The 24,048-nt window shown below is 37.3% G+C and overlaps 2 protein-coding genes across 2 annotated transcripts; one reads left to right on the plus strand and one right to left on the minus strand.

Moving 5' to 3' along the window:
- Positions 1–272: 272 nt before the first annotated feature.
- slc26a5 (solute carrier family 26 member 5) lies at positions 273–19,776 on the plus strand. The gene is made up of 19 exons (XM_073868557.1): positions 273–429; positions 1,576–1,842; positions 3,083–3,222; positions 3,324–3,434; positions 4,482–4,654; positions 6,214–6,378; positions 8,946–9,098; positions 9,192–9,274; positions 9,362–9,509; positions 10,172–10,280; positions 10,454–10,536; positions 11,160–11,255; positions 11,479–11,585; positions 11,847–11,916; positions 13,808–13,900; positions 14,101–14,229; positions 15,482–15,691; positions 17,142–17,196; positions 18,267–19,776. The coding sequence occupies exons 2-19, from the start codon at positions 1,688–1,690 to the stop codon at positions 18,404–18,406; spliced, it is 2,220 nt and encodes a 739-aa protein (XP_073724658.1). The 5' UTR covers positions 273–429; positions 1,576–1,687; the 3' UTR covers positions 18,407–19,776.
- A 237-nt stretch (positions 19,777–20,013) lies between these two features.
- Positions 20,014–23,933, minus strand: psmc2 (proteasome 26S subunit, ATPase 2). Its single transcript, XM_073868561.1, has 12 exons — positions 23,759–23,933; positions 23,432–23,469; positions 23,256–23,337; positions 23,032–23,131; positions 22,815–22,946; positions 21,651–21,723; positions 21,467–21,556; positions 21,210–21,380; positions 21,040–21,127; positions 20,608–20,810; positions 20,385–20,481; positions 20,014–20,285 (listed from the first exon to the last, which is right to left on the minus strand). Exons 1-12 carry the CDS (start codon positions 23,826–23,828, stop codon positions 20,128–20,130), a joined length of 1,302 nt encoding a protein of 433 aa, XP_073724662.1. The 5' UTR covers positions 23,829–23,933; the 3' UTR covers positions 20,014–20,127.
- Between the last annotated feature and the right edge of the window lie 115 nt (positions 23,934–24,048).

The raw sequence follows: 24,048 nt of genomic DNA on the forward strand, positions 1-24,048 counted from the left end.
ACCCTAACATTATTTTGATGATGTTGCATAGTTGTTACACAAGAGGGCGCCATTGCCTTGCAATTCTACTAAGATATTTTAAAAACCAAATATTGTATTTTTATTTTTAGCTTTTACATTTGAAATATGCACTTTCTAATCTATACTTATACTAGTCGTAAAGCAATTTTATTAATAATAATATTATAATTATTTTTATACAATTTCATTCAAGGAGCGCTTTAACCTAAAACGTTAGTAAACTTCATTTCCCATGATGCATTTCGGTAAAATCGAGTTACGTATGCGGTTGACGTAAAACCTCGCGCATCCCTGCGTGGATTACGCAGCTCTCGTTTGTAATTAAGGACGTTCCCTGCTGTTACACAGTAACAAGAGTGTCGATGCCCATCCTCTTGTTAACTAAATTCAGGACAGAAGCGGTGAGAGGTAAGATGCTTTGGGTGTTTTTACCCTTTTAAACTACAGCGCAAAGCTCTTTTCTGGTTACACTATCTCATAAGTTACCTGCCTAACAGGTTTTCAGGGTCGTTGATTTAAACACAATGAAGGTATGTTTTTGTTATAATTGTGCATTTTAATATCCGATGTATCCAAGTATTTTGTACAGACCAACAGACACATACAAGTGTCATTGCATCAAGACTCCGCAGATAAGGCATGTTTACATGCACGTTAATTGTTTGTCAATGCTTGAGTGTTTTGCGTGGTTGTGGTGTTTATTTGTACGACAGTTTTATCAACAAAAGTCACTTCTGGGAATAGTCAGCATATCCAGGGACAAGAGTAATATACAACCATACACCCCCTGCTAAAAGCTTATTACAACATTCCTATGTAGTGTGTTGGGTATTTAATGGTAATCCACTGGTTCTCATTTGCCAGATAACAACCCACCAACAGAAGGCTAGCAAAGACCCACAGAGATAGACCCAGTTTCTATTAAAACCAATACTATTACCAATCATTTAATAAATTATATTTTAATTTCTCTGATAGTTTCTATTGTTTCTCAGGGCATTTATGCATAACTATTTTGTTTAATATAGCCTTATAGTCAGGTGATGTGCTAAAAATGGACTTGGTCATGCAGTACACCATCATAACTTGGGGGGCTGTTATTGCACAAGCTGAACACTGTGTCCTTGGTTTATGTGTTTTAGACGGACTATTGGTGTGTGTAAATAACCTTTTGTGATGTTGTGTACAACCTCAGTGTAGTAGAAAGCCATCAGTCACATGCATTTATATGCAATTTATTTAAAATTAAAGCATTTTCCTGAAATGCATAAGCAGGGAAACCAGTGAAGTATCTTTGTCCTCTAGATTGCAATGTAGTTTGCATTACAGATAGACACCAACTTCTCTAGCAAGCTGGTAAGGCCAAAACCGGATGACATTTAAGATTATTTTAAGGACTTGTAATCATACACCATACACGTGTCAAAAACAGGGGGTTGTCAGTGTAACCCAAACTGTTTTAATGTACTCTTATGTCAAAACACTGTAATTCTCCTGGAACAGATAATCAGCCCTGTGTTTAGTCTTTAGACACTGATTTTTGTTTCTTTACAGACAGATCTCGCCACCATATTTTAAAAACAGGAAGTGGAAGTGTAGGAAGAGCACGTGTGCTGTGTCTCCGAGGTCACCGGCTGCCTGATATGCCTGCATTTTTACGGTTGCTATGGAAGATGTAACTGCTAGTGAGGAACCGTCTACCACGGTCATGTACCGCGTGGAACGGTCTGTATTCAATGAAAGCTATATTGACTCTGAACTTCTACACAGGAAGAAGAAAACACCCAAGACATGTATACGGAGAGTTACTGATCAGCTTCGGTAGGGTTATTTCGACACATTGTGTTATCTTTTTATTCATCTTTAACTTCAAGAGCTCTGTGTTGTCAATCACCAAAACTTGCATGTTGGTTTTATAAAATGTAAACATTACATTATGCATTTGGCAGACATTTTTATCCAAAGCTTGCATTAAACCAACACATTTTTTATCAGTATGTTTGTTTGCTCGGATTGAACCCATGACCTTTGCATTGCTAACACAATGCTGTAATAGTTGAGCTATGATGAGTGTGTAATTGTGTAATTTTGTGCTCTTTTTGATCCAAAACTTTTATGTCCTGTTGTGTACAGCAGGGATTTTCACATAAAACAGAAAGGGTTATGGGAAAATTTAAAAAAATGTACTACTGTGTCTTACAATTCTCATATATTTTCAAATTAACCAGAATTTTGTAACCTTTGCAACCATGGAAATATATGAGAATTGTAGCAGACAGATGAAGACCAGTCAGATGTTGAGGAAGCTAATGGTTGTATGTGATCCAGTTTGTATGAATTATCCAAAATTTAATTCCTTAATTTCCAACTTGGAATATTTCCAAAATTCCCAAGCTTTGCAACCCTAGTCTACTGTTTAGCCAATTATTTAAGTTTATAAACAACTTGCTGTCTTTAAATATCACAATTACAATTTATCTAACACAGTTAAAATGTTTCTTTATACAAAATATGGGTATATGGATATAAATTTTAGGAAAGATGTCCCTCGCTAAAGGTTTATCATATGTGAGGGTCCCTGCTATACTTATACTTGTATAAGTGTACCTTATTATTACTAAAACACAACAACTTTATCTGCTTTATTGAGGAAAATACTGTAATTATGGCATCTAAAGTAGACTATAGGCGGTGTTATCGTAATAAACTCACGTTACTGAGTGAATAACCATTAGTCATTCAAGACGGGCTTCCTTGTTTTATCATATCATGGTGAGATTGCAGTGCTATAAGTATTACACAATAGACAGCGACATATTTCAACTGCTGTTAAACCTGCCCGTCCCAGTCTGAATCTGATAAATCCATGACTCGATTTATTGCACCCCGTAGGGTGCACCCCCAAAGAAAATATATGACTTAAAATAACTTATAATTTAGCATGTTTTGTGTCATTCAAATTCTATTTTACAAAATATATGATGAATTGATGTATTTTATAAAATGTCATAAAACTGGTGCCATCTCGTGCACCCCTCCCATCTGTTTTCTCATTTTCCAGCTGTTCATCTGAGAAAGCCAAATCTATTGTACTTAGTTTCCTACCCATAATAACATGGCTGCCATCATATCCAGTGAAAAAGTGCCTGTTTGGGGACATAGTTTCTGGTATCAGCACAGGTGTAATGCAGTTACCTCAAGGTCAGATGTTATCCAGTATTAAACCAAATCATCTACAAATATTGTTTGCACTCATATGTATTTGATATTAATGTTTGAATATCTCTCTCTTTCTTCTCAAGGTCTTGCATATGCGATGTTAGCAGCCGTGCCTCCTGTGTTTGGCTTATATTCGTCTTTTTATCCTGTCCTGTTATACACATTTTTTGGTACCTCCAGACATATATCAATAGGTAAGGTTCGCTGGCATGCGTGCAATAGTAAAATGCTCATGCCCGCTGTGTTTTGCTAAGTCAGTATTATTTTGCATACCTCTTTTTCAGTGTAGTGGATCTGGAAACCACAGACCTGTCCATATAAAAACTCTTACCTGCGAATAAGTTTTCTATAGTTCTGCCTAGTGTATAGGTCGACCACACCGAAGTTCCTCCATTTGCAATGTTTTGCATTTTGTTAGCGGGGAAAGAATGCAGAAAAAACTCTTGCACCACAGCATTTCTAAGAACTTTATTAGCATCTAGCATTGGTCCAGGCGTCGTTGTACTTTGTCATGGTTGGGTTGATGCCCCGTGGGGTTATTTTTGTCTCCTGTTTTAGCTGAACTCCTCGGTTATCTCTTCAGGAGGTTAGAAACCCACTGTGAAAATAGATGAAAGGTTCAAAAGTTATAAGGTTACCCAAACCAGAGTTGTTACTTTAATATCTTGCTGCTTGGCTCCTATTGCTGGAAGAGAAAGAGATGGTGGGCTCTAGTCCAAATGTTGGCAATAGTTTTGCAGCACAGAGGCAAGTTGTATCCTGTTTAAACAACCCTTGTGGTTTACTCTGTATGGTGTACTGGTAACACATCTACTTGCATAGGGCTTTATCTAGATGGAGAGGCAAAGCAGGTCTCAGTACTTTTTCAGATAATCTTACGTAAGAGCACTGGGACTTATTTGCTAGCATTGCATACTTTGTTTTTCTTTAGGTTATTAAAGAACTTGTTTGTCTATTATACAGTGGCTTCGTCAGACTCCAATCACAAAAAAGTTCAGTAATTTCGCTTTAATGGCAATGAAAAGGTTATTAGTCAGTAATTGAAATGCCGTAGTTTCACAAATGTCACTTTAGTCATTTCATTGGTATTTATTGGCCGTATAATGTCAGCTAGCAGCTAATAATGGCAACTAATAACACTGTCTTACAATATTAATAGCACAAATAAACATCCATCCATACTAAAAAGAGGTATGTTTAAGAATAACACGTCGTCTTAACATAGTTGTTTATTCTTGCAGGTACATTTGCAGTAATAAGTCTGATGATTGGTGGGGTTGCTGTAAGGGAGGCTCCGGACTCCATGTTTAAAATCAATGGGACCAACGCATCACAGGTGGTGGATCATGAAGCTCGTGATGCAAGAAGAGTAGAAGTGGTTGTAGCTCTAACAACGCTAGTAGGAATCATTCAGGTAGCTGTTGTCTGACAACCCACAAATTATATCTTGTATCAAAGTGAGTGTAAAATCTTGTCATATTATTAGTTTCAATAGAGATGAGGCTTGTAGTTTTTGTTATTTATGGTCTCCTGTGACTGTCACAATTTCATACAGTGAGGAAAATAAGTATTTGAACAGCCTGCTATTTCGCAAGTTCTCCCACTTAGAAATCATGGAGGGGTCTGAAATTGTCTTCGTAGGTGCATGTCCACTGTGAGAGACATAATCTAAAAAAATACAGAAATCACAATGATTTTTTAAAACTATTTATTTGTATGATACAGCTGCAAATAAGTATTTGAACACCTGTCTATCAGCTAGAATTCTGACCCTCAAAGACCTGTTAGTCTGCCTTTAAAATGTCCACTTCCACTTCATTTATTATCCTAAATTAGATACACCTATTTGATGTTGTTAGCTGCATAAAGACACCTGTCCACCCCATACAATCAGTAAGAATCCAACTACTAACATGGCCAAGACCAAAGAGCTGTCCAAAGACACTAGAGACAAAATTGTACACCTCCACAAGGCTAGGAAATGAAAGAAGCTAAACATGACTGTCAATCTCCCTTGGACTGGTGTTCCATGCAAGATCTCACTTTATGGGGTCACAATGATCCTAAGAAAGGTGAGAAATCAGCCCAGAACTACATGGGAGGAGCTGGTCAATGACCTGAAAAGAGCTGTTTCCAAGGTTACTGTTGGTAATACACTAAGACGTCATGGTTTGAAATCATGCATGGCACGGAAGGTTCCCCTGCTTAAACCAGCACATGTCCAGGGCCATCTTAAGTTTGCCAATGACCATTTGAATGATCCAGAGGCGTCATGGGAGAAAGTCATGTGGTCAGATGAGACCAAAATAGAACTTTTTGGTCATAATTCCCATAAACATGTTTGGAAGAATGATGAATACCATCCCAAGAACACCATCCCTACTGTGAAGCATGGGGGTGTTAGCATCATGCTTTGAGGGTGTTTTTCTGCACATGGGACAGGGCGACTGCACTGTTTTAAGGAGAGGATGATTGGGGCCATGTATTGTGAGATTTTGGGGAACAACCTCCTTCCCTCAGTTAGAGCATTGAAGATGGGTCGAGGCTGGGTCTTCCAACATGACAATGACCCGAAGCTCACAGCCAGGATAACCAAGGAGTGGCTCTGTAAGAAGCATATCAAGGTTCTGGCGTGACCTAGCCAGTCTCCAGACCTAAACCCAATTGGAGGGAGCTCAAACTCGTGTTTCTCAGCGACAGGCCAGAAACTTGACTGATTGTATCTCTGTCAAATATTGTCTTATCCTAACAAACCATACATAAATAGAAGCTAATTTATTTTGTTTTCAGGTAATGTATAAATCTCAATTTAAAAAATGACCATTATGGTTTTGTGGTCCAGGGCCACATGTCACCATTGCAAAGCAGGCATCTTAACTGGATTAACCATTGAAAAAGATAACTCTTTGTAAATGACTGTAACCAGATACTTTTGTGAAAATTGTGAAACATAACTGTTCTGATTTTCTGTAGTTTGTTTTGGGTATGCTGAGATTTGGCTTTCTGGCGATCTATCTGACTGAGCCGCTGGTGCGAGGTTTCACCACAGCCGCTGCGGTGCACGTCTCGGTTTCACAGCTCAAGTACCTGCTGGGGGTGCAGACTAATCGCTTCAATGGGCCTCTCTCCGTCCTCCATGTGAGTAACCTACACCCTGTTTTCATATGTGACACAATCACACCATCCACACGTACACATATATTTATTATAAACATTTACATAGACGTTGTAATTACTTTATAAGCACTTTTTTACCATTGGTTAAAATTTCAGGTGCAGTTCTATCTTTCTGTCGGTCTGTTTGTTCATCTGTATCTGTCTATCCCTTTTTCTGTCTATCCATCTTTCTGTCTGTCTGTCCTTCCATGTTGTCTATCCCGCCTGTCTGTCTGTCCGTTTTAGTCCATCTTTCTGTCCTTCTTTCTATCTGTCTGTCTATGCATTTGTCTGTCCATCTATGCCTCTTTCTTTTTGTCTATTCATCCGTCTGTCTGTATGTCCATTTAAGTCCATATTTCTGTCTGTCTATCGTTCTGTCTGTGCGTCTGTCTGTCCATCTATCCCTCTTTCTGTCTGTCTATTCATCCGTCTGTCTGTCTGTCCGTCCGTCTTTCTGTCAGTCTATCTGCCTTTCTGTCTGTCTATTTATCTATCTATCACTCTATCTGTCTATTTATCTGTCTATCCGTCTGTCTGTTTGTCCATCTGTCCCTCTATCTATCTGTCTGTCCGTCTTTCAGTCCCTCTGTCTGTCAGTATTTCTGTCTGTCTATTTAACTGTATCTGTCTTTCTTTCTGTCTGTCTGTCCCTCTATCTGTTTTTCTGTCCATCTGTTTGTCTATTTATCTGTCTGTCTGTCTGTCTGTCCGTCCGTCTATCCCGCTATCTCTCTTTTTATCTGTCTATTCGTCTGTCTGTTTGTCCATCTGTCCCTCTATCTATCTGTCTGTCCGTCTTTCAGTTCCTCTGTCTGTCTGTCTGTCCTTCTATCACTCTATCTGTCTATTTATCTGTGTATACGTCCGTCCGTCTGTCTGTCTGGCCCTCTTTCTGTCTGTCTACTTATGTGTCTATCTACCTTTCGGTCTGTCTAATTATCTGTCTATCCCTCTATCTGTCTGTCTATCCGTCTTTCTGTCTGTCTATTTATCCGTCCCTCTGTCTATCCTAGGTCTGTTCGTCTGTCCATCTTTCTGTCAGTCTATCTGCCTTTCTGTCTGTCTATTTATCTGTCTATCCGTCTGTCTGTTTGTCCATCTTTCCCTCTATCTATTTGTCTGTCTGTCACTCCGTCCGTCTATCCCTCTATCTGTCTTTTTATCTGCCTATTCGTCCATCCGTCTGTCGGTCTGTCCCTCTTTCTGTCTGTCTATTTATGTGTCTATCTGCCTTTCGGTCTGTCTATACGTCTTTCTGTTTGTCTATTTATCTGTCTGTCTGTATGTCCATTTAAGTCCATATTTCTGTCTGTCTATCGTTCTGTCTGTGCGTCTGTCTGTCCATCTATCCCTCTTTCTGTCTGTCTATTCATCCGTCTGTCTGTCTGTCTGTCTGTCCGTCCGTCTTTCTGTCAGTCTATCTGCCTTTCTGTCTGTCTATTTATCTATCTATCACTCTATCTGTCTATTTATCTGTCTATCCGTCTGTCTGTTTGTCCATCTGTCCCTCTATCTATCTGTCTGTCCGTCTTTCAGTCCCTCTGTCTGTCAGTATTTCTGTCTGTCTATTTAACTGTATCTGTCTTTCTGTCTGTCTGTCCCTCTATCTGTTTTTCTGTCCATCTGTTTGTCTATTTATCTGTCTGTCTGTCTGTCTCTCCGTCCGTCTATCCCGCTATCTCTCTTTTTATCTGTCTATTCGTCTGTCTGTTTGTCCATCTGTCCCTCTATCTATCTGTCTGTCCGTCTTTCAGTTCCTCTGTCTGTCTGTCTGTCCTTCTATCACTCTATCTGTCTATTTATCTGTGTATACGTCCGTCCGTCTGTCTGTCTGGCCCTCTTTCTGTCTGTCTACTTATGTGTCTATCTACCTTTCGGTCTGTCTAATTATCTGTCTATCCCTCTATCTGTCTGTCTATCCGTCTTTCTGTCTGTCTATTTATCCGTCCCTCTGTCTATCCTAGGTCTGTTCGTCTGTCCGTCTTTCTGTCAGTCTATCTGCCTTTCTGTCTGTCTATTTATCTGTCTATCCGTCTGTCTGTTTGTCCATCTTTCCCTCTATCTATTTGTCTGTCTGTCAGTCCGTCCGTCTATCCCTCTATCTGTCTTTTTATCTGCCTATTCGTCCATCCGTCTGTCGGTCTGTCCCTCTTTCTGTCTGTCTATTTATGTGTCTATCTGCCTTTCGGTCTGTCTATACGTCTTTCTGTTTGTCTATTTATCTGTCCCTCTGTCTATCTGTCGGTCTGTTCGTCTGTCCCTCTTTCTGTCCGTCTTTCTGTCAGTCGATCTGCCTTTCTGTCTTTCACTCTATCTGTCTATTTTTCTGTCTGTCTAGAAACAGTTGCAGAGGTTCCTAATATATTGAATAGACTTCATATGTCATGATAATAAGATATAATTTACCTGTCCATTAAGCTTATTAAATTAGACTAGTTTTACCAACCTTGCGTCATGACACTAAGCGGGCATTAGAACAAATTTATTTTATCTAAACAAAGACTACAACTTTGCATTTTACGTTTTATTATTTGTTTCGGACACAGAGCGTTGATGCTGTCTTCAGGAACATCGCAAGCACTAATATTGTCACTCTTGTTATTGGACTGGTGTGTACCCTGTTTCTGTATGGTGTGAAAGACCTCAACGAACGCTTTAAAAAGAAACTACCCATCCCAATCCCTGGAGAGATCATAGTGGTAAGACTTAAGGCCCTGCATGTAAAACTTTGCGCTAACCTGTATGTCTAAAATTATAAATTTAAAGGGCAATGCACTTGTGTTTATTCAAAGGTAATCGTCTCCACTGGGATCTCGTATGGCCTGGCTATGCATAAACATTATGGTGTGGACGTTGTGGGTAAAATTCCCACGGGGTAAGATCATCCGGTGATCTGCTTTGAACCGAAACCGTTTACATTTTTCATATTTAAAACTCGTTATGTTTAATTTCCTCTTTTTAGGTTGCTGCCACCCAAGGTTCCAGACTTTTCCGTCTTACCCAACCTCTTTACAGATGCCATCGCTATAGCTGTTGTTGGCTTTTCAATCTCTATCTCACTAGCCAAAATCTTTGCTCTCAAGCATGGCTACAGTGTGGATGGAAACCAGGTAAAAAAAGATGTGTAAGCACTGTGTGGTCTCTAAGGTCACTTTTATACAGTTGTAGATGTGCGCCATCATTATTTGCCAAGTAATTTGTTTCTGTCCTCTTAGATACAGTGACATGCACTGTTCAGATATTTTATGGCTTTAAGAAAGACCAAACCAGCTTGTGCTCACAGTTACTTAGTTACTTGCCATTTAGCGGATCCTTTGTCCAATGTGACTTATAGCAGCACACTATTTGTAGGAACAAATCTTGGACAACAACGGGCGAAGCACTATGCCAAGTGAACTTCGGAGAATGACTTCGAGCTTAGTAACTTACAAGTTTGTTTAAGACTGTCAAATCATATGCAACAAATGTGACTTTTTTGAGGTCATGGACCGTAACTAAATAGGTGTATGTGAACTGTTCTGCATAAACCTAGAAAATATACTGTAAAAATAAATGTAAAAGAAGTGGTTTATTTAATAAATGATCATCAATTACAGAACCTAAACATAAAAATGCTAATTTATGAGAAAACATGTCAGACGCACTTAGAGGGTTTTGCATATAAACTCTTCATATTTAATCTGATATTGTGTATTATGTTTGCTGTTTAAATGCCCATAAGGTTAAACAGTATTTTTTGTTAACAGATGATTTTGTGTAAATATGATTGTAGGAGCTCATCGCGCTGGGACTCTGTAACTTCATCAGTTCATTTTTCCACACGTTCGCTGTTACCGCCTCAATGTCTCGCAGCCTGGTGCAGGAAAGCACGGGAGGACACACTGAAGTAAGCGACATCCACATAGTCGCATTAAAATTCATCACATATACGGACGCAAATATGCTGCTTTCCTTTTATGGAGTGACCATGTGCTGATGACATCACAGAGGCTGCATTACTGCCATAAAACCATTAAGATAAGATAATCATGTTTAATTATGTTAATGTGTGTGTCTGAACTTGCAGGACTCCTGGCGTCTTTACTTGTGCTACTGGTGATCGTGGCCATCGGGTTTGTCTTTCAGCCTTTACCTACTGTAAGTGAAAACTATGCTGTACTTGTATACTAGCTTGTTTCCATGAATAGGGTGCAAGTCTGGAATGCTTACATAATTTTCTTTATAAATGGGAATTATTAAAGGTGAAATTGTCATATTAAATGACAAAAATCTGGATTTTTTTTTAAAAAAAGTATTTGTTTTTATCTTAAAATAATTTGGGCAAAAGATTTCAATGATTACGTAGCACTGACAAAGGCAGTGAACAGAAGAGTTTTTGTAGTATAAGTTTTTGTCTATTTTTGTATTAAAAATGTCTTTACCTTTCTTACCTGCTTTGTTGTATAAAAGGAGTGTCACATGCAGTTATGTTGGGGTTCAACAAAATATTTAACATGTTTAATATAGTTATCAAAACAAAAATGGGATTGTTGCTCCGCTTCAAAAATGTGTATTGTATTGTAAGTGGTAGATAGCATTCATGTAGTTGATCAAACTAAATCATAGAAATTGCTTAAAATGTTTGGCCTTTCTAAATGAAACCCAATCTAATTGGGTATCAATGACCAAAACCCTCGTGACAGAACATATGCATTCTTGGTGCAAGACAACAAATGTCAGATAAAGTGTATTTAGTGTCATCTTATATTTACTTTTATTAGACGGTGTTGGCTGCTATCATCTTGGTCAATCTTCTGGGGATGTTTAAGCAAATGAGAGACATCCCTGCATTATGGAGGACTAGCAAGATTGAACTGGTGAGCGTGGGGGGCATTTAACATTTGCTTTTGTTTACAAAGGTGGACAGTTACACCCACCCATTCGTACTGATTTCTGTCTATGCTGTATTTGATAAACATGATACCCTTGAAGGGTTCATGAAAAGGCATCATGTATGCAACATTTTTAAACTTTTCACATGTTAATGGATTTATTTTTAAGACATGGTTATTGTTTACTGAGTAGCGTTTTTTTTCTCAGGCAATTTGGCTGGTGTCCTTCATCGCATCAGTTCTTCTGGGTCTTGATTATGGACTGGTGGTGTCCATGGGTTTTGCCATATTCACAGTTATTTACAGAACACAGCGGTAAAACACACTTAAGTTATGCTTAATGCCAAACACATGCAAAACAGTTATTATCTTGTTATATTTCATACATAGTATATATTAATGTTTTTGTATTAGTCCTATGAGTTTTTGTATATTTAAAAAAAAATCTTTTGTGCTTACATTTTGGAATATTGAGCATTTTTCTCTCATCCAAACTTTATTGTTGTGTACATTATTACTTTGTAGTAATAATCATTTATCCAATGAACTGTCCAACTGATGAATCTTTTATTCTAGTCCAAAAAATGCTCTTCTTGGACAAATCTCAGATACAGGACTGTATTTTGATGTGGACGAGTATGAAGAGGTACACAAGATATGTTACTATATATAGTTACAAAAAATTCACCCCCCTCACAGCAAAATTAGCTATATAGACCAAAATCACTTTTTGTACCAGGTTGTAAACATTTATTTCTGCTGTAAAGTTGGGCATTTTAACATGGGTGGTCTATGGGATTAACTCCACTTTGGAGCTAGTTAATGAATTACAGTTTAAGTCACTTCCTAATAGGTGTAACGACAGAGACCGAAGGTTACTTTACTGTTACATTACATTACTTGCATGACTTTACAATTACATCACATTACTGTCAAATAACATAAGTTACATTTTACATTGTAATGTAATGTGACAATAATGTAATGTAATATAATGTAATTGTAGTTACATTACATTATCAGTGTTGAGGAAAGTTACTTTTAAAAGTAATGCATTACAATATTAAGTTACTTCCCAAAAAAGTAGCTAATTGTGTTACTTAGTTACTTTTCATGGAAAGTAATTCTTACGTTACTTTTTCGTCACTTTTTCTTACTTGGCTGAGGCTTGATCTCTTTTAGGCATTGTAGGTGTTTTGCATTCAGAAATTGCCTATTTCCCTCGCTGTTTCTGTCTCAAACTGTTCCTGATCAGGCACGCACGCATAAACTGCGTAATTCTAAGAGACTACATTCAGTTTAATTAATAATTATAATTTTTTTAAATCAAATTAATTAAACTGAAAAGTAACTCGCATTAACTAAAGTAACTTAAATATTAGTGTGTACATTTATAAAGTAATGCGTTACTTTACTTGTTACATCAGAAAAGTAATATTATGATGTAATGCAAGTTACTTGTAATGCAGTACCCCCAACAGTATACATTATATTACAATTACATTACATTACTGTTACATTACAATGGTCTCGTACACACAGCAAACTTTCGGGAGTGACAACCGCATTAAAATGCTGGAGTGAATCCCCTAAATGTTCGTTTCATGTCTGTACGGAACAAGACTCACTCCCGAAATGTGATGATTGACACAGAAATAACCATAGCAACGCTCTGCCGTCTTGGGTGCTTATCACTCACAGCTTTGACCAAAATAATAACCGCATTGTGTTTTGCAATAAACCTCCGTCTTGGCGTTGTGTATTTTACGCTTTTGTGAGGCTCACAGCGTGCGGTATTGCCGTGTTGCCAGGTCCTCGTCTTTTTGTACGTAAATACCGTTTTGCCGCTTAACCGTTTATGGCTTTTGGCTCATGAAGCGATCAAGTTTTTGGTGTTAATAAAGTGTGAGGGTGCCGGTCCCAATATTTTGATCTTTGAGGTAAAGCATTTAGATTAATTTCGGTTTATTATTGGATTTTTCTTGTTTGCTGTTTTTTCAGTGCAAGATCTGGCAACACTAGTCAGCAAACACTTGTGCCTCTGTCATTTTCTGAACCGCGCATACAGAAAACTTTTTCCTCTTCTAAGCAGTTTTTTTTTTTTTGAAGAGAGATGATAAACGTTTAAACACTTGATTAACAACTAGTTGTTCAGTTCGGTTATGTACAAGTTTTTGTAAATTCGGTTGTCACTACCTGCTTTTTGCGGGAGTTAATTCGGTTGTAGAATGCGGTTGTGAGTCCCGTAAATTACTGAACTGTGTGTGTACAGAACAGGATTAAGGATTAAAAGGTGAAGTGACAACCGAATTAATATGCAGTGTGTACGGGACCAATGTATGTACATTACATACATTATGTCCTGTTAACTTTTCAATCTTTATATGAGGCTGAACCAGTAACATTGCTTTAAAACCCCAAACCTAAAAATCTTCTCATCTTTTGAAGTCACACAAACCCAAATTAGACATGATTTAATCCATTATCCTTTTTCCCTATCTTTGTTCTCTTATCGGTGTTTTGTTCTTTTGTTCAAGGCCGAGGAATGCTCAGGGATTAAGATTTTTCAGTCTAATACCTCCTTCTACTTTGCAAACAGTGACTTGTATGTAAGCGCCCTCAAAGCAAAGGTAAGGATCAATGCTTAACATTCTGATTAACTAAAAAAGAATAAGCAAATAATTTGACCTTTCTTCTACTTTTGTATTATCCTGTCCTACAGTGAGTGATTATATGAACATGAACAGCAGGTGTTTTTGACCTGACTCCAGTGTGTTTTGCACACAAGATTGTTTTGTTATTCTCTTGTTTTTGTTTTGTGTGGCTACAGACAGGAGTTGATCCGGTGAAACTTCTCGCAGCCAGGAAATCACAGCTTGAATATGCTCAGAGACACACCAGGGAAAAGAAAAACTCGAAATATAATTCTTCACCCAAGAAAAGCTCTGTTGTTTTACTGGTATGAAGTTATATACAGCTGAGGGTATTCAGGACAGATGTCATCTTACATTTAGGCATAAGCTTTCCAAAACTTAACTCTTAAAAAACTGCAATGAGTCTATGGTGTATTGGTAAGTGGTCCGACATGAGGTGCAAATCCAGCTTTTAGTGACCCAAGTTCGATTCCCAGCCCGTGGTAATTTGCCTGCCTTGCACACCTTTATCTACCAAATATTATCCTGTCTTTTCCTTAGCTACTGTCATTCAAATAAAGACAAAATGCCCCAATAAAAAAACTTGCAAATATAGCACTACAGCTGTAAAGTTTATAGCTGCAAGGTTTTTTCAATCTTTCCAGGTAATGATGCAGTATTTCCGGTTATAATTGATACAATCTGAGTGTTGTCTGTGAAATTTGTTTAGTGTTCCTGTAGCTCGGCTGATAAAAGATGACGTTAACTAGAGATGGGCGATTTCGAAAGACTGCTTTATGAAGCCTTGAAACATTTACAAATCTTTTGATTTGAATCAGTGGTACGGAGCATGTTTCAAACTGGCCAAGTCACGTTATTTTACGAAAATCAGATGGTTTACCGCTAGGTGTTGATCACTAAGTGCAGTTGGTGAACCCATTGATGCTCGTCTAATATGGTTAGGTGTACTCGGTTCAGTATTATTATGCTAATTCATAAAACATTTATCCTTCTGACTGATAGTATTACTACCATTTGCCTACATTTTGTTTTGTTTTAATGACAAACATGTGCATGAGTGTTAATGATCTGTTTGCCCTAAATAAAACTAAAAACACAGAATACACTTTTACTTAATGGATTATTTAAGTTAAATAGTTTATTTTTCTTAAAAACATATTTTTAGAAAAACCTTTGCAGCTAATTTGTAAAAAGTGTAAAATATTTTTACAATAAAATATATCAATTGATTCAGTTGGAGTAAATTATAATATCCTTTTCAGCCTTATAATGGCTTTTGATAGAGCCCCATTTTTAAAGCTCCAAAAAAGTGCCATCTATCAAATGCTAATACCATACAGTAATTAAATATCTTGAAATGAAGCGTTAGTTTTTTAAATGTTTCCTTACAAAAACCCATTGCCTTGTGTCTGTCTCCATTCTTTAACAACACCCAGGTGACAGGTTTGAAGGGAGTGCATTTAATTATAAAATGATAGCTTGAATTGTCGACAAGCTGTTTTGGGAAAAGCTGATCTGATAAATGCATAATTGTAAATATTTTGTGTTGCCCAACAGGATATGGAGTTGGGTGTCACTAATGAAGTGGTGGCCGAGGCAGACAAAGAAATGGATGTATTTACAAATGGACAGGCAACTGAAACCCAGACGGAGTCGGAATCTGAGGACGAATTTTTCCTGCAGCGTCTGACCCCCATTCACTCCATCATACTGGACTTTACACCCGTTAACTTCATTGATTCTGTAGGAGCCAAAACAATCAAATCAGTAAGTAAACACTTATTAACACATGTGAAGACAATTGTATACATTATACCAGTGGTTTTCAAACGGGGGGCCGTGAGATGGTGCCAGGGGGGCCCCAGTTTTATGACATTTTATGAAATACATTAATTTATCATGAATTCTGTGTAATTAAACCTAAAAAAAAATAAGGCTACTAACCAAAAGCACTACTTTTTTGTATAATTTAATGTTTTTTTATTAAAATGTTGAGTTTTAGAACAGTTTTTTGTCACAAATTTTCTTTGGGCGGCTGCAAAGGAATGCACCGTACACAAGGGGGGCCGCACACTGAAAAAGTTTGGGAACCACTGCATTATACCATTGTAAAGTATTATATACTATATTATAGGGATGTACCGATATGGAAATTTTGTCCGATAACCGATAACTCTTTATATTTGGGGGGCGATAACCGATTTTTTATATATATATATATATATATAGGCCGATAAATATTCATATTAATTTCACAATGAAAAACTCCCAGACCGCGGACATCTTGTCTTTGTGCTAGACTTGCATACTCTTCTTAAGCCCGCAACATGTGTCATCTTCGTGCTATGTCACAGAAAAGCACCAATCAAAACTCCAAATGGCCAGCAATGAGCAAGTGAAGTGGTTCAAGAAACCAAAATAATCCATCATTTATCGGCTTTCATTTATCGGCCTAATTTTGCTGTCAGACCGATAACCGATAATATTAAAAATAAGCAGTTATTGGCCGATAACGATATCGGCCGATATATCATGCATCCCTACTATATTATATTTAAATGCTATTGTTATAAATTGTTTCAAAGTAAAATTAATAAAGCACTATTAAAGGGGGCTAATATTATGCAAAATCCACTTTTACAAGGTGTTTGGATGTAAATGTTGGCAGTGTGTGAACAATGGAAAAAATCCACCCTCTTCTTTTTTTAATCCCCATTAAACCAAAGCAGTCTCATGAGACATACTGTTTTGATTCACTATAATGTGATGTCACACAAACAAAGCCCCACCCACAACCACTAACTGACTGGTTAATTTTACCCAAAAGCTTTTTTAAATGTGTGTTAGCACGTTGTAGTGCTAATGCAGCTAAATATACTATTGTCCCAGACTGTACTCACAGGAATCAGATCTATTTTTAACTAAAAGCACCTATTGTCTGTTGGTAAGGGAGTGAGGGCTGTAGCTCATTTGCATTCATTTGCAACGTACACGCATGGAAAGAGCACTTTTTTGCTCCCACCCAAATACTGGCATTTTGGACATGCTATAATAAATTATCTTTACGGTATTTTGAGCTAAAACTTCACAGGCACACCTGAGACTTAAATTACATCTTGTAAAATGGGCATAATATTGGCCCTTTAATTAATAAACCACTTTTATTATTTTATTATTTGTGGTCAGAATTTTTGACACCGTTGTTTTTGTCCTGCAGCTGATTAAGGACTATGCAACAATCGATGTGAAAATCGTCCTTGCTGGATGCAGCAGTAAGTATATTTAATAAAATAAAATCCATTATGTATTGAAGACCTCATTAAATGGTTTGATAAGCAGTTTTCTTTAAAGTTACCTATTTTCTATTATTTACTATTGAACAGGACAGGACATATTGAAAGGAACAGAGTTATTTTAGTAATAGCCAATAGGCTTAGTTTACCATGATATGCTACTTGAGATTGCTATATAGACCATTTTAAAAGATGTAAACAACACTGGTCCAGAAACACTTCCTGTTTCAGTTTGTGACTGTTTTTTTATTTCACAAATATATCATTACCTTTAAGATGCTTGTTTAACTTTTTGACTCTGTTCTATATGTTCTGTTGGTTGTATTTTATCCGAAAGTTTATCTAGTGTTAAAAAACTGAAACAGGAAGTGCTTCTGGACCAGTGTTGTTTACATCTTTTGAAATGGTCTATAGAAAGAGGAAGGACCTACTTATTACAGAGACAATTTAATTTTGATAAAATTTTGTCATCAATTTTTTTATTTTAGATGAGATTTGTCTGAAATGTATATGAAATGTTTATTTATTATTTATTTTATTTATAACACCGGAAATATTTCTTGGTGTCTTTGAATACATGAGACCCTGGACTACAAAACTAGTCATAAGTTGCACAGGTATATTTGTAGCAGTAGACAACAATACATTGTATTGGTCAATATTACCTATTTTTTAATGCCGAAAAGCATTAGGATATTAAGTAAAGATCATGTTCCATAAAGATATTTCGTAAATTTCCTACCATAAATATCAAAATGTATTTATCATTAGTAATATGTGTTGCTAAGGACTTCATTTGGACACTTTAAAGGCGATTTTTCCAAATTTTGATTTTTTTTTTTGCACTCTCAGATTCCAGATTTTCTGGACAGTTGTATCTCGGCCAAATATTGTCCTATCCTAACAAACCATAGGTCAATGGAAAGTTATTGACCCTCATGACTGTTTTGTGGTCCTCTTCTGATATGCTTGTGGAAAACACTGCCACCTGCAGTTAAAACCAGTAAATGCAGTGTGAGAGGACAACTTTGTGTTTTTGTGCTTTGCAGGGACTCTGCTATCTGATCTCAGGACGCTACAGTTCTTTAGTGATCCTGTGACCTCTGACCTCATTTTCCCCACCATACATGATGCTGTGTTACACTGCCAAAACCAGAAGGATCCACCCAGCCGTCCCGACAACCAATGAATGACTAATAAATGCACTGTTTGATTGGCCAGAGTTTGTTGGAAGTGCTGTTACTCAACAACATAAGAAGACTTGGAGGTTCCTGATGTAAGGAACAGGCCAAACATTTTATCTGTTAGATGGATACACTTTGCATAATGTGTGTTTATACACCAGCAAACATTGGGCTTAAGATCATTATCGCTGGTGATTTATTACACAAGCCATGATCTTAAGCTTTGCTGTAAATTGTTACAGACGATTGTAGAAGACTCTTTATTCTTCTTTAAAGTGCAATTACGGTAGATAGACACTTGACCAGTGTTTATTTGTTTGCATTGGTCTGGGGCTTATATTGACATTCCAATAAGCTTATTTTTATGGATCACATTTGTTACCTGAATTTAGCATAACTGGATTTAGTTTTTACCATATTTTGCTTTATTCTTGCCACAGTTTCTCTGTGGTGCTGGGTTACTGGCTGTAGTATTATAGCAAATACGCAGTTTAATGTGTTACGTATTATTTAAAAGCTGACCACAGGATTGCACTGCTTTTTATATTTTAAACTGATGTTTGATAAGGCACCATGCAAAATAATGATATTTTTGTAACACTTTACAATAAGGTGGTATATGTTAACATTAGTAAATGCATTAGCTAACATGAACTAACAATGAACAATACTTCTATAGCATTTATTAATCTTAGTTAATGTTTTTTTAGCATTTATGAATACATTTTTAAAATCAAAAGTTGTGACTGTTAATGTAAGTTAATGAACCAACATGAATAGCTGTATTGGCATTAACAAAGATTTAAAAAAATTGCATAAAAACAGTATTGTTCATTGTTACTTTAACTAATACATTTACTAATGTTAACACACAAAAACTTTATTGTAAAGTGTTTCCGATTTTTGTTGTAGCTTTTAGTAACATCATAATTTTCAATCACTTTATGCCAGTGAATAATTTAGGAGTTTTCTTGAATTTTTTGTTTGTTTTAGGATTAACTTACAGGAGTATCAGTTAGTGATCAATGAATCAACTGATTCCATGAAGTCTTGAAAGGTTTTTATTTTTAGGTGTTCCTGTTTCTGGTGCATTACATAGAAAGTGCATCTCAATGTGTCAGTTTGATGGACAAAACTGATCACTTTCAGCACTTTTATGTTGCTTGTACAATTGATCAACAACCATTATAGGACATTTGAAGAAGTTTCTGTACTGATATTTAGATGCCGTTCCTCTTTTAATGAAGACCAAAGTTTAGAAATCAACTGCATATGTGGTGTATTTTATTGTTTTCATGTTTTTGTGTATTTGAGATATTTTGTATAATAAATGCAAAAAAATATTATAAATTATTAAAAGTTTATTTCACACAAGTGACTTGGTTTTACTTTATTCAATATATTTATTCAATATTAATCACACACCGCTCCTCCCCCCTTACGAAACACAGAGAAGCTACTACAGTAGCCACCACAGGACAACGTTTAATAGTCCCGAGACAACATTGTGACAAAATGCGCTTAGGTTTACGACTTCCATGTAAGGGGACCTTTAAATGCACCTTTAAACTAACCAATGAGCAAACATCTGGATAGAATAAAACTGTAGAAATTATGTGTAAGTGTAATATGGATGTTTTTATTAGTTCAATAATATCACAGAAACATGAAAATCCACTTAGGATCCACTATCAGTCAGAAAACAAACGCATACGGGAAAAAACATTTAGTTGTAAGTCATGTAGCGAGGGGTGGCGCTGAACTTGGCGTAGGACTTGATGACTTTGTTCACGGCCTCCAGAAAATCTTTCTCCGTAGCGATTTTTCTGCGAGCTCTGATGGCAAACATGCCTGCCTCTGTGCACACACTGCGAATCTCAGCACCTGGTTAGAAAACAAATAACAATCATACGTCAAATAAAGATGTACCTGAAACATCAACGTTGATTAACATAAAGCGCCGAATTCGAGATCAGTACTTACCTGTGCTGTTTGGACAAAGACGTGCTAACAGCTCAAAGCGGATATCTCTCTCAACACTCATGGAGCGAGCATGGATCTTAAAGATGTGAGTACGACCCTGCAAAGAGCATACAATTACAATGTAACACATGACATCATGGCTATTTTTTGGTCACTCCGTAGTTTTTACAACTTAGATTGTATTAATAGCATTTTAAAATGAATGATAGTATTTAACACTCACTTCTAGGTCGGGCAGGCTGAACTCAATCTTTCTGTCCAGTCGACCGGGTCTCATAAGAGCAGGATCCAATGTGTCTGGTCTGTTGGTGGCCATCAAGACTTTAATGTTTCCCCTTGGATCGAAGCCATCAAGCTGATTGATCAACTCCAGCATAGTCCTCTGCACTTCATTATCACCTCCAGCTCCATCATCAAAACGGGCACCTACAAGACAGCTGCATTACTAAAGTGGCTGATTCATTGTGAAGCTTAAGATCAAGATTAGTAAGGATTACATTACACAAAAGACACCTATGTGACTGAGATATTACCCATAATAACACCATGTAATTAGAGCTGGATAACAGACTGAGCCTTGGACTCCCAGCGGTCCCACAGGACCATAATCCAGTCCCTACTGTATTGCAAGTTTACTGTAAACAAACGAAATCACCTCCAATAGCATCAATTTCATCGAAGAAGATTAGACAGGCTTTCTTGGTTCTCGCCATCTCAAACAATTCACGAACCATCCTGGCACCCTAGATTGAGCACAAACACATTGCAATTACACTTAATCACAAAGATTTTGTTTTGTAAAAATTTTACTGTAAAGACACTTACCTCTCCAACATACTTCTGAACCAGCTCGGATCCGATGACCCTGATGAAGCAGGCATCAGTGCGGTTAGCCACGGCTCGGGCACACAGGGTCTTTCCAGTACCAGGGGGCCCGAACAGCAACACACCCTTTGGAGGCTCAATGCCCAGGTTTACAAAACGCTCCGGATGGGGGTAAAATGGTTTCAATTAACATCTTAATGTCTTTTAGACAAGTGCTGTTTATTTTTAATAGGGAAGCATTTGTGGCTTACATGGAGAAGAGGGGTCTCAACCACTTCTCTGAGCTTCTCTATCTGCTCTTTGCATCCTCCAACATCACTATAGGTCACATCAGGCTTCTCCTCCACCTGTGTACATTTAAAACATAATTATTATTTGTTACCCTGTCTGTGATAGCAGCCAAATGACCATATTGCCAAGGAAACCGTAGCTATTGCTTACCTGCATCATGGTGACAGTGGGATCAATTTTGGGTGGCAGGGGAATGTGGATCTGATACTTATTCCTGTCGACACTGTTAACAGATAAAAGCTTTGTAAGATCAACTAGATGACTTTTTTTAAAAAGTGGTGCTTTCCGTGGCAAAATCAAGCAGTGAATATACTCCAAGCCACAAGTAAAACGATCCAACCCCTGTGTCTCTACAATGTTCTGATGCAGAGATATAAGCTTTTTAATTGGTTGCTAGGGAGTGAATTGGCATCCACCATTGATTATACTCCAACCCATAAATAAAATGATCCAACTTTTGTGTCTCTACGATGTTCTGATGCAGAGATATAGGCTTTGTTTATTCCTTTCCTAGGGCACTGTATATGGTTGCTAGGAGTGGCTTGGCAGTGGCCAATAATGATACTCCATAGGCTGCTTGCCAGTTTGAGTAATATAAAGCAACCGCCATGTCTCTATGACATTCAAATTTGAAGATATAACTGTTTTTGTTGCTAGGGTGCTCAAAAGTGGTTGCTTGGGGTGTGGCTTAATAGCTCTATTAGGATCCTGAGAGACTGATTGGATGCCCACTCATAAATGAGACCACCCATCTAGGCATTTTATAATGGCAGTAAATGGGATCACTTGCTAAGGTGCCTAAAATGGTTGCTAGGGTGAACTTAAACTCCATTGTGGGGTATGTTCTTATAGAGTCTACCACCCTCTTTAAATTTAGTAACCCACGTTTCTATGAAATCCTTGCTCTGACCCATCAAAGTTCAGCGCAATGTTAATTCCAATGGGCTTTTGCCCCATAGTTTTTCTATGGGAAATGTCAGGTGCCTCTTACAACCCCCAGGGGCCAGGGGTACAATGTACACCCCAATCTGAGTCTACTGCCCTCTTCAAATGTTGTAATTCACATTTCTACAAAATCGTCGAGCTGAGCTATGACCCATCAAAGTTCGGCGAAATGTTAAGTCCATGGGATTTTTTTTGGGTGGTTTTTCACCCCTCTTGCCCCACTTTTAAAAGTCATGGAAGAGGAATATACCCGAGCAATAACAAGAGTTATTTGTTATTGCATAAATGCAAGCACCACTAATAAGAGAAACTTTTAAGGTGCTCCTGGAGTTAGAACGTAAAGTGAATAATCCATCATTTCCTCCTTACCCAACTCTCATTCCTTCTTCAATGTCAGTGGGAGCAACCTGGTCGCTCAGGTCCACTACAAACTTGGCAAACTGTTTCACATTAATGATGTACTTTGGATCCTCAGAGTCGGCGTTGATTATCTTGGTGCACCTATGAATAAACAAAATCAGACAATCAAAAAAATTTATATAGATAGATAGAATATTATGTTCATTGTGCCATCACTATTTTATACCTGGCAACCTGCAGAGGCTGTTCACTCTGCAGAGTCTGTTTGTCTGCTGCCAGATCCCATAATGCAGGAGGAGCCAGACCTGTATCAGATTCTTTAATGCCTGTAACATACACAAAAAATATGCATAATTGCCAAAATTACAGGATTTTACCATATGACGACATAATGCGAGTTGATGAGTGGATCCACAAAATGTTGGACATTTTCAATGACGGTGCATTTACCTGTGAGCTCATTTATTTTCTTCAGAAGGGATTGAATATCATCTTCCACTTGTTTGATCTGTCTGGAATAAGTGCTTTGGCCCTGTAAGACATTAACAAATAAGACATGAATCAATTAATTTCTAATGACATCACAATCTAAATAAAGTATTATAATGTTTAAAAACCCTACTTACATATGTTTTTAGGAGTGCAATATCTCCTTCATCCAAGGCTAAAAGAATAAAACAAAGATAAACATAAAAAAACTTAATTTTGGGTCTAATAATGTTCACTTTCAAATGCAAACATATATATATCAAATGAGATTCTGTGCTAAACGTCACATATTAATAAACACAATGAAGCAAAGACGAATTAACACAAAAACATATTTTATATGTGTAGTAAATACATTTTGTATGTTGTTGTTGACAAATTTCAACTACATTGCGGCTAGTTAGCAAATGCTAACTTGCGAATTTCATCCATTAAAAAGACACGAAACGTCTCACAAATAATACCTCGAATTGGTTTGTCTTCCTTTTCCTCCTCTTTAACTTTGCGTTGCTCAGAACCCAAATAGTCAGGCATGACTGCTTTCTTTAAATAAATCTATACGGTGAGTGTTAAAGCTAAGATTACACAGCAGGTTTTCAGGCGAACAGTAGCAGTACTTTTTTGTTTTCCGGTGCAGCGGGACACAGGAAACCTGTCTTAGATTTCAAATTAAAAGTCTTGTGATTCGCCACTACACTTTTACCTGAAGATTCAAGCCAGCTACACGGGCACGACACATGAAATATACCATAGT

This window comes from Misgurnus anguillicaudatus, chromosome 1 (assembly GCF_027580225.2).
Source record: "Misgurnus anguillicaudatus chromosome 1, ASM2758022v2, whole genome shotgun sequence".
Lineage (NCBI taxonomy): Eukaryota > Metazoa > Chordata > Actinopteri > Cypriniformes > Cobitidae > Misgurnus > Misgurnus anguillicaudatus.

Bases quoted from the DNA above. Each gene is read 5' to 3' on its own strand.
- slc26a5 (XM_073868557.1), top strand. From the start codon at position 1,688: ATGGAAGATGTAACTGCTAGTGAGGAACCGTCTACCACGGTCATGTAC. The intron at 10,537-11,159 runs GTAAGTGAAAAC...TACTTTTATTAG, and splicing joins TCTTTCAGCCTTTACCTACT to ACGGTGTTGGCTGCTATCAT. The intron at 15,692-17,141 runs GTAAGTAAACAC...TTTGTCCTGCAG, and splicing joins GAGCCAAAACAATCAAATCA to CTGATTAAGGACTATGCAAC.
- psmc2 (XM_073868561.1), bottom strand. From the start codon at position 23,828: ATGCCTGACTATTTGGGTTCTGAGCAACGCAAAGTTAAAGAGGAGGAA. The intron at 22,947-23,031 runs GTATAAAATAGT...GTTTATTCATAG, and splicing joins CAGCCTCTGCAGGTTGCCAG to GTGCACCAAGATAATCAACG. The intron at 20,811-21,039 runs GTGATTTCGTTT...GCTGTCTTGTAG, and splicing joins TGAAATTGATGCTATTGGAG to GTGCCCGTTTTGATGATGGA.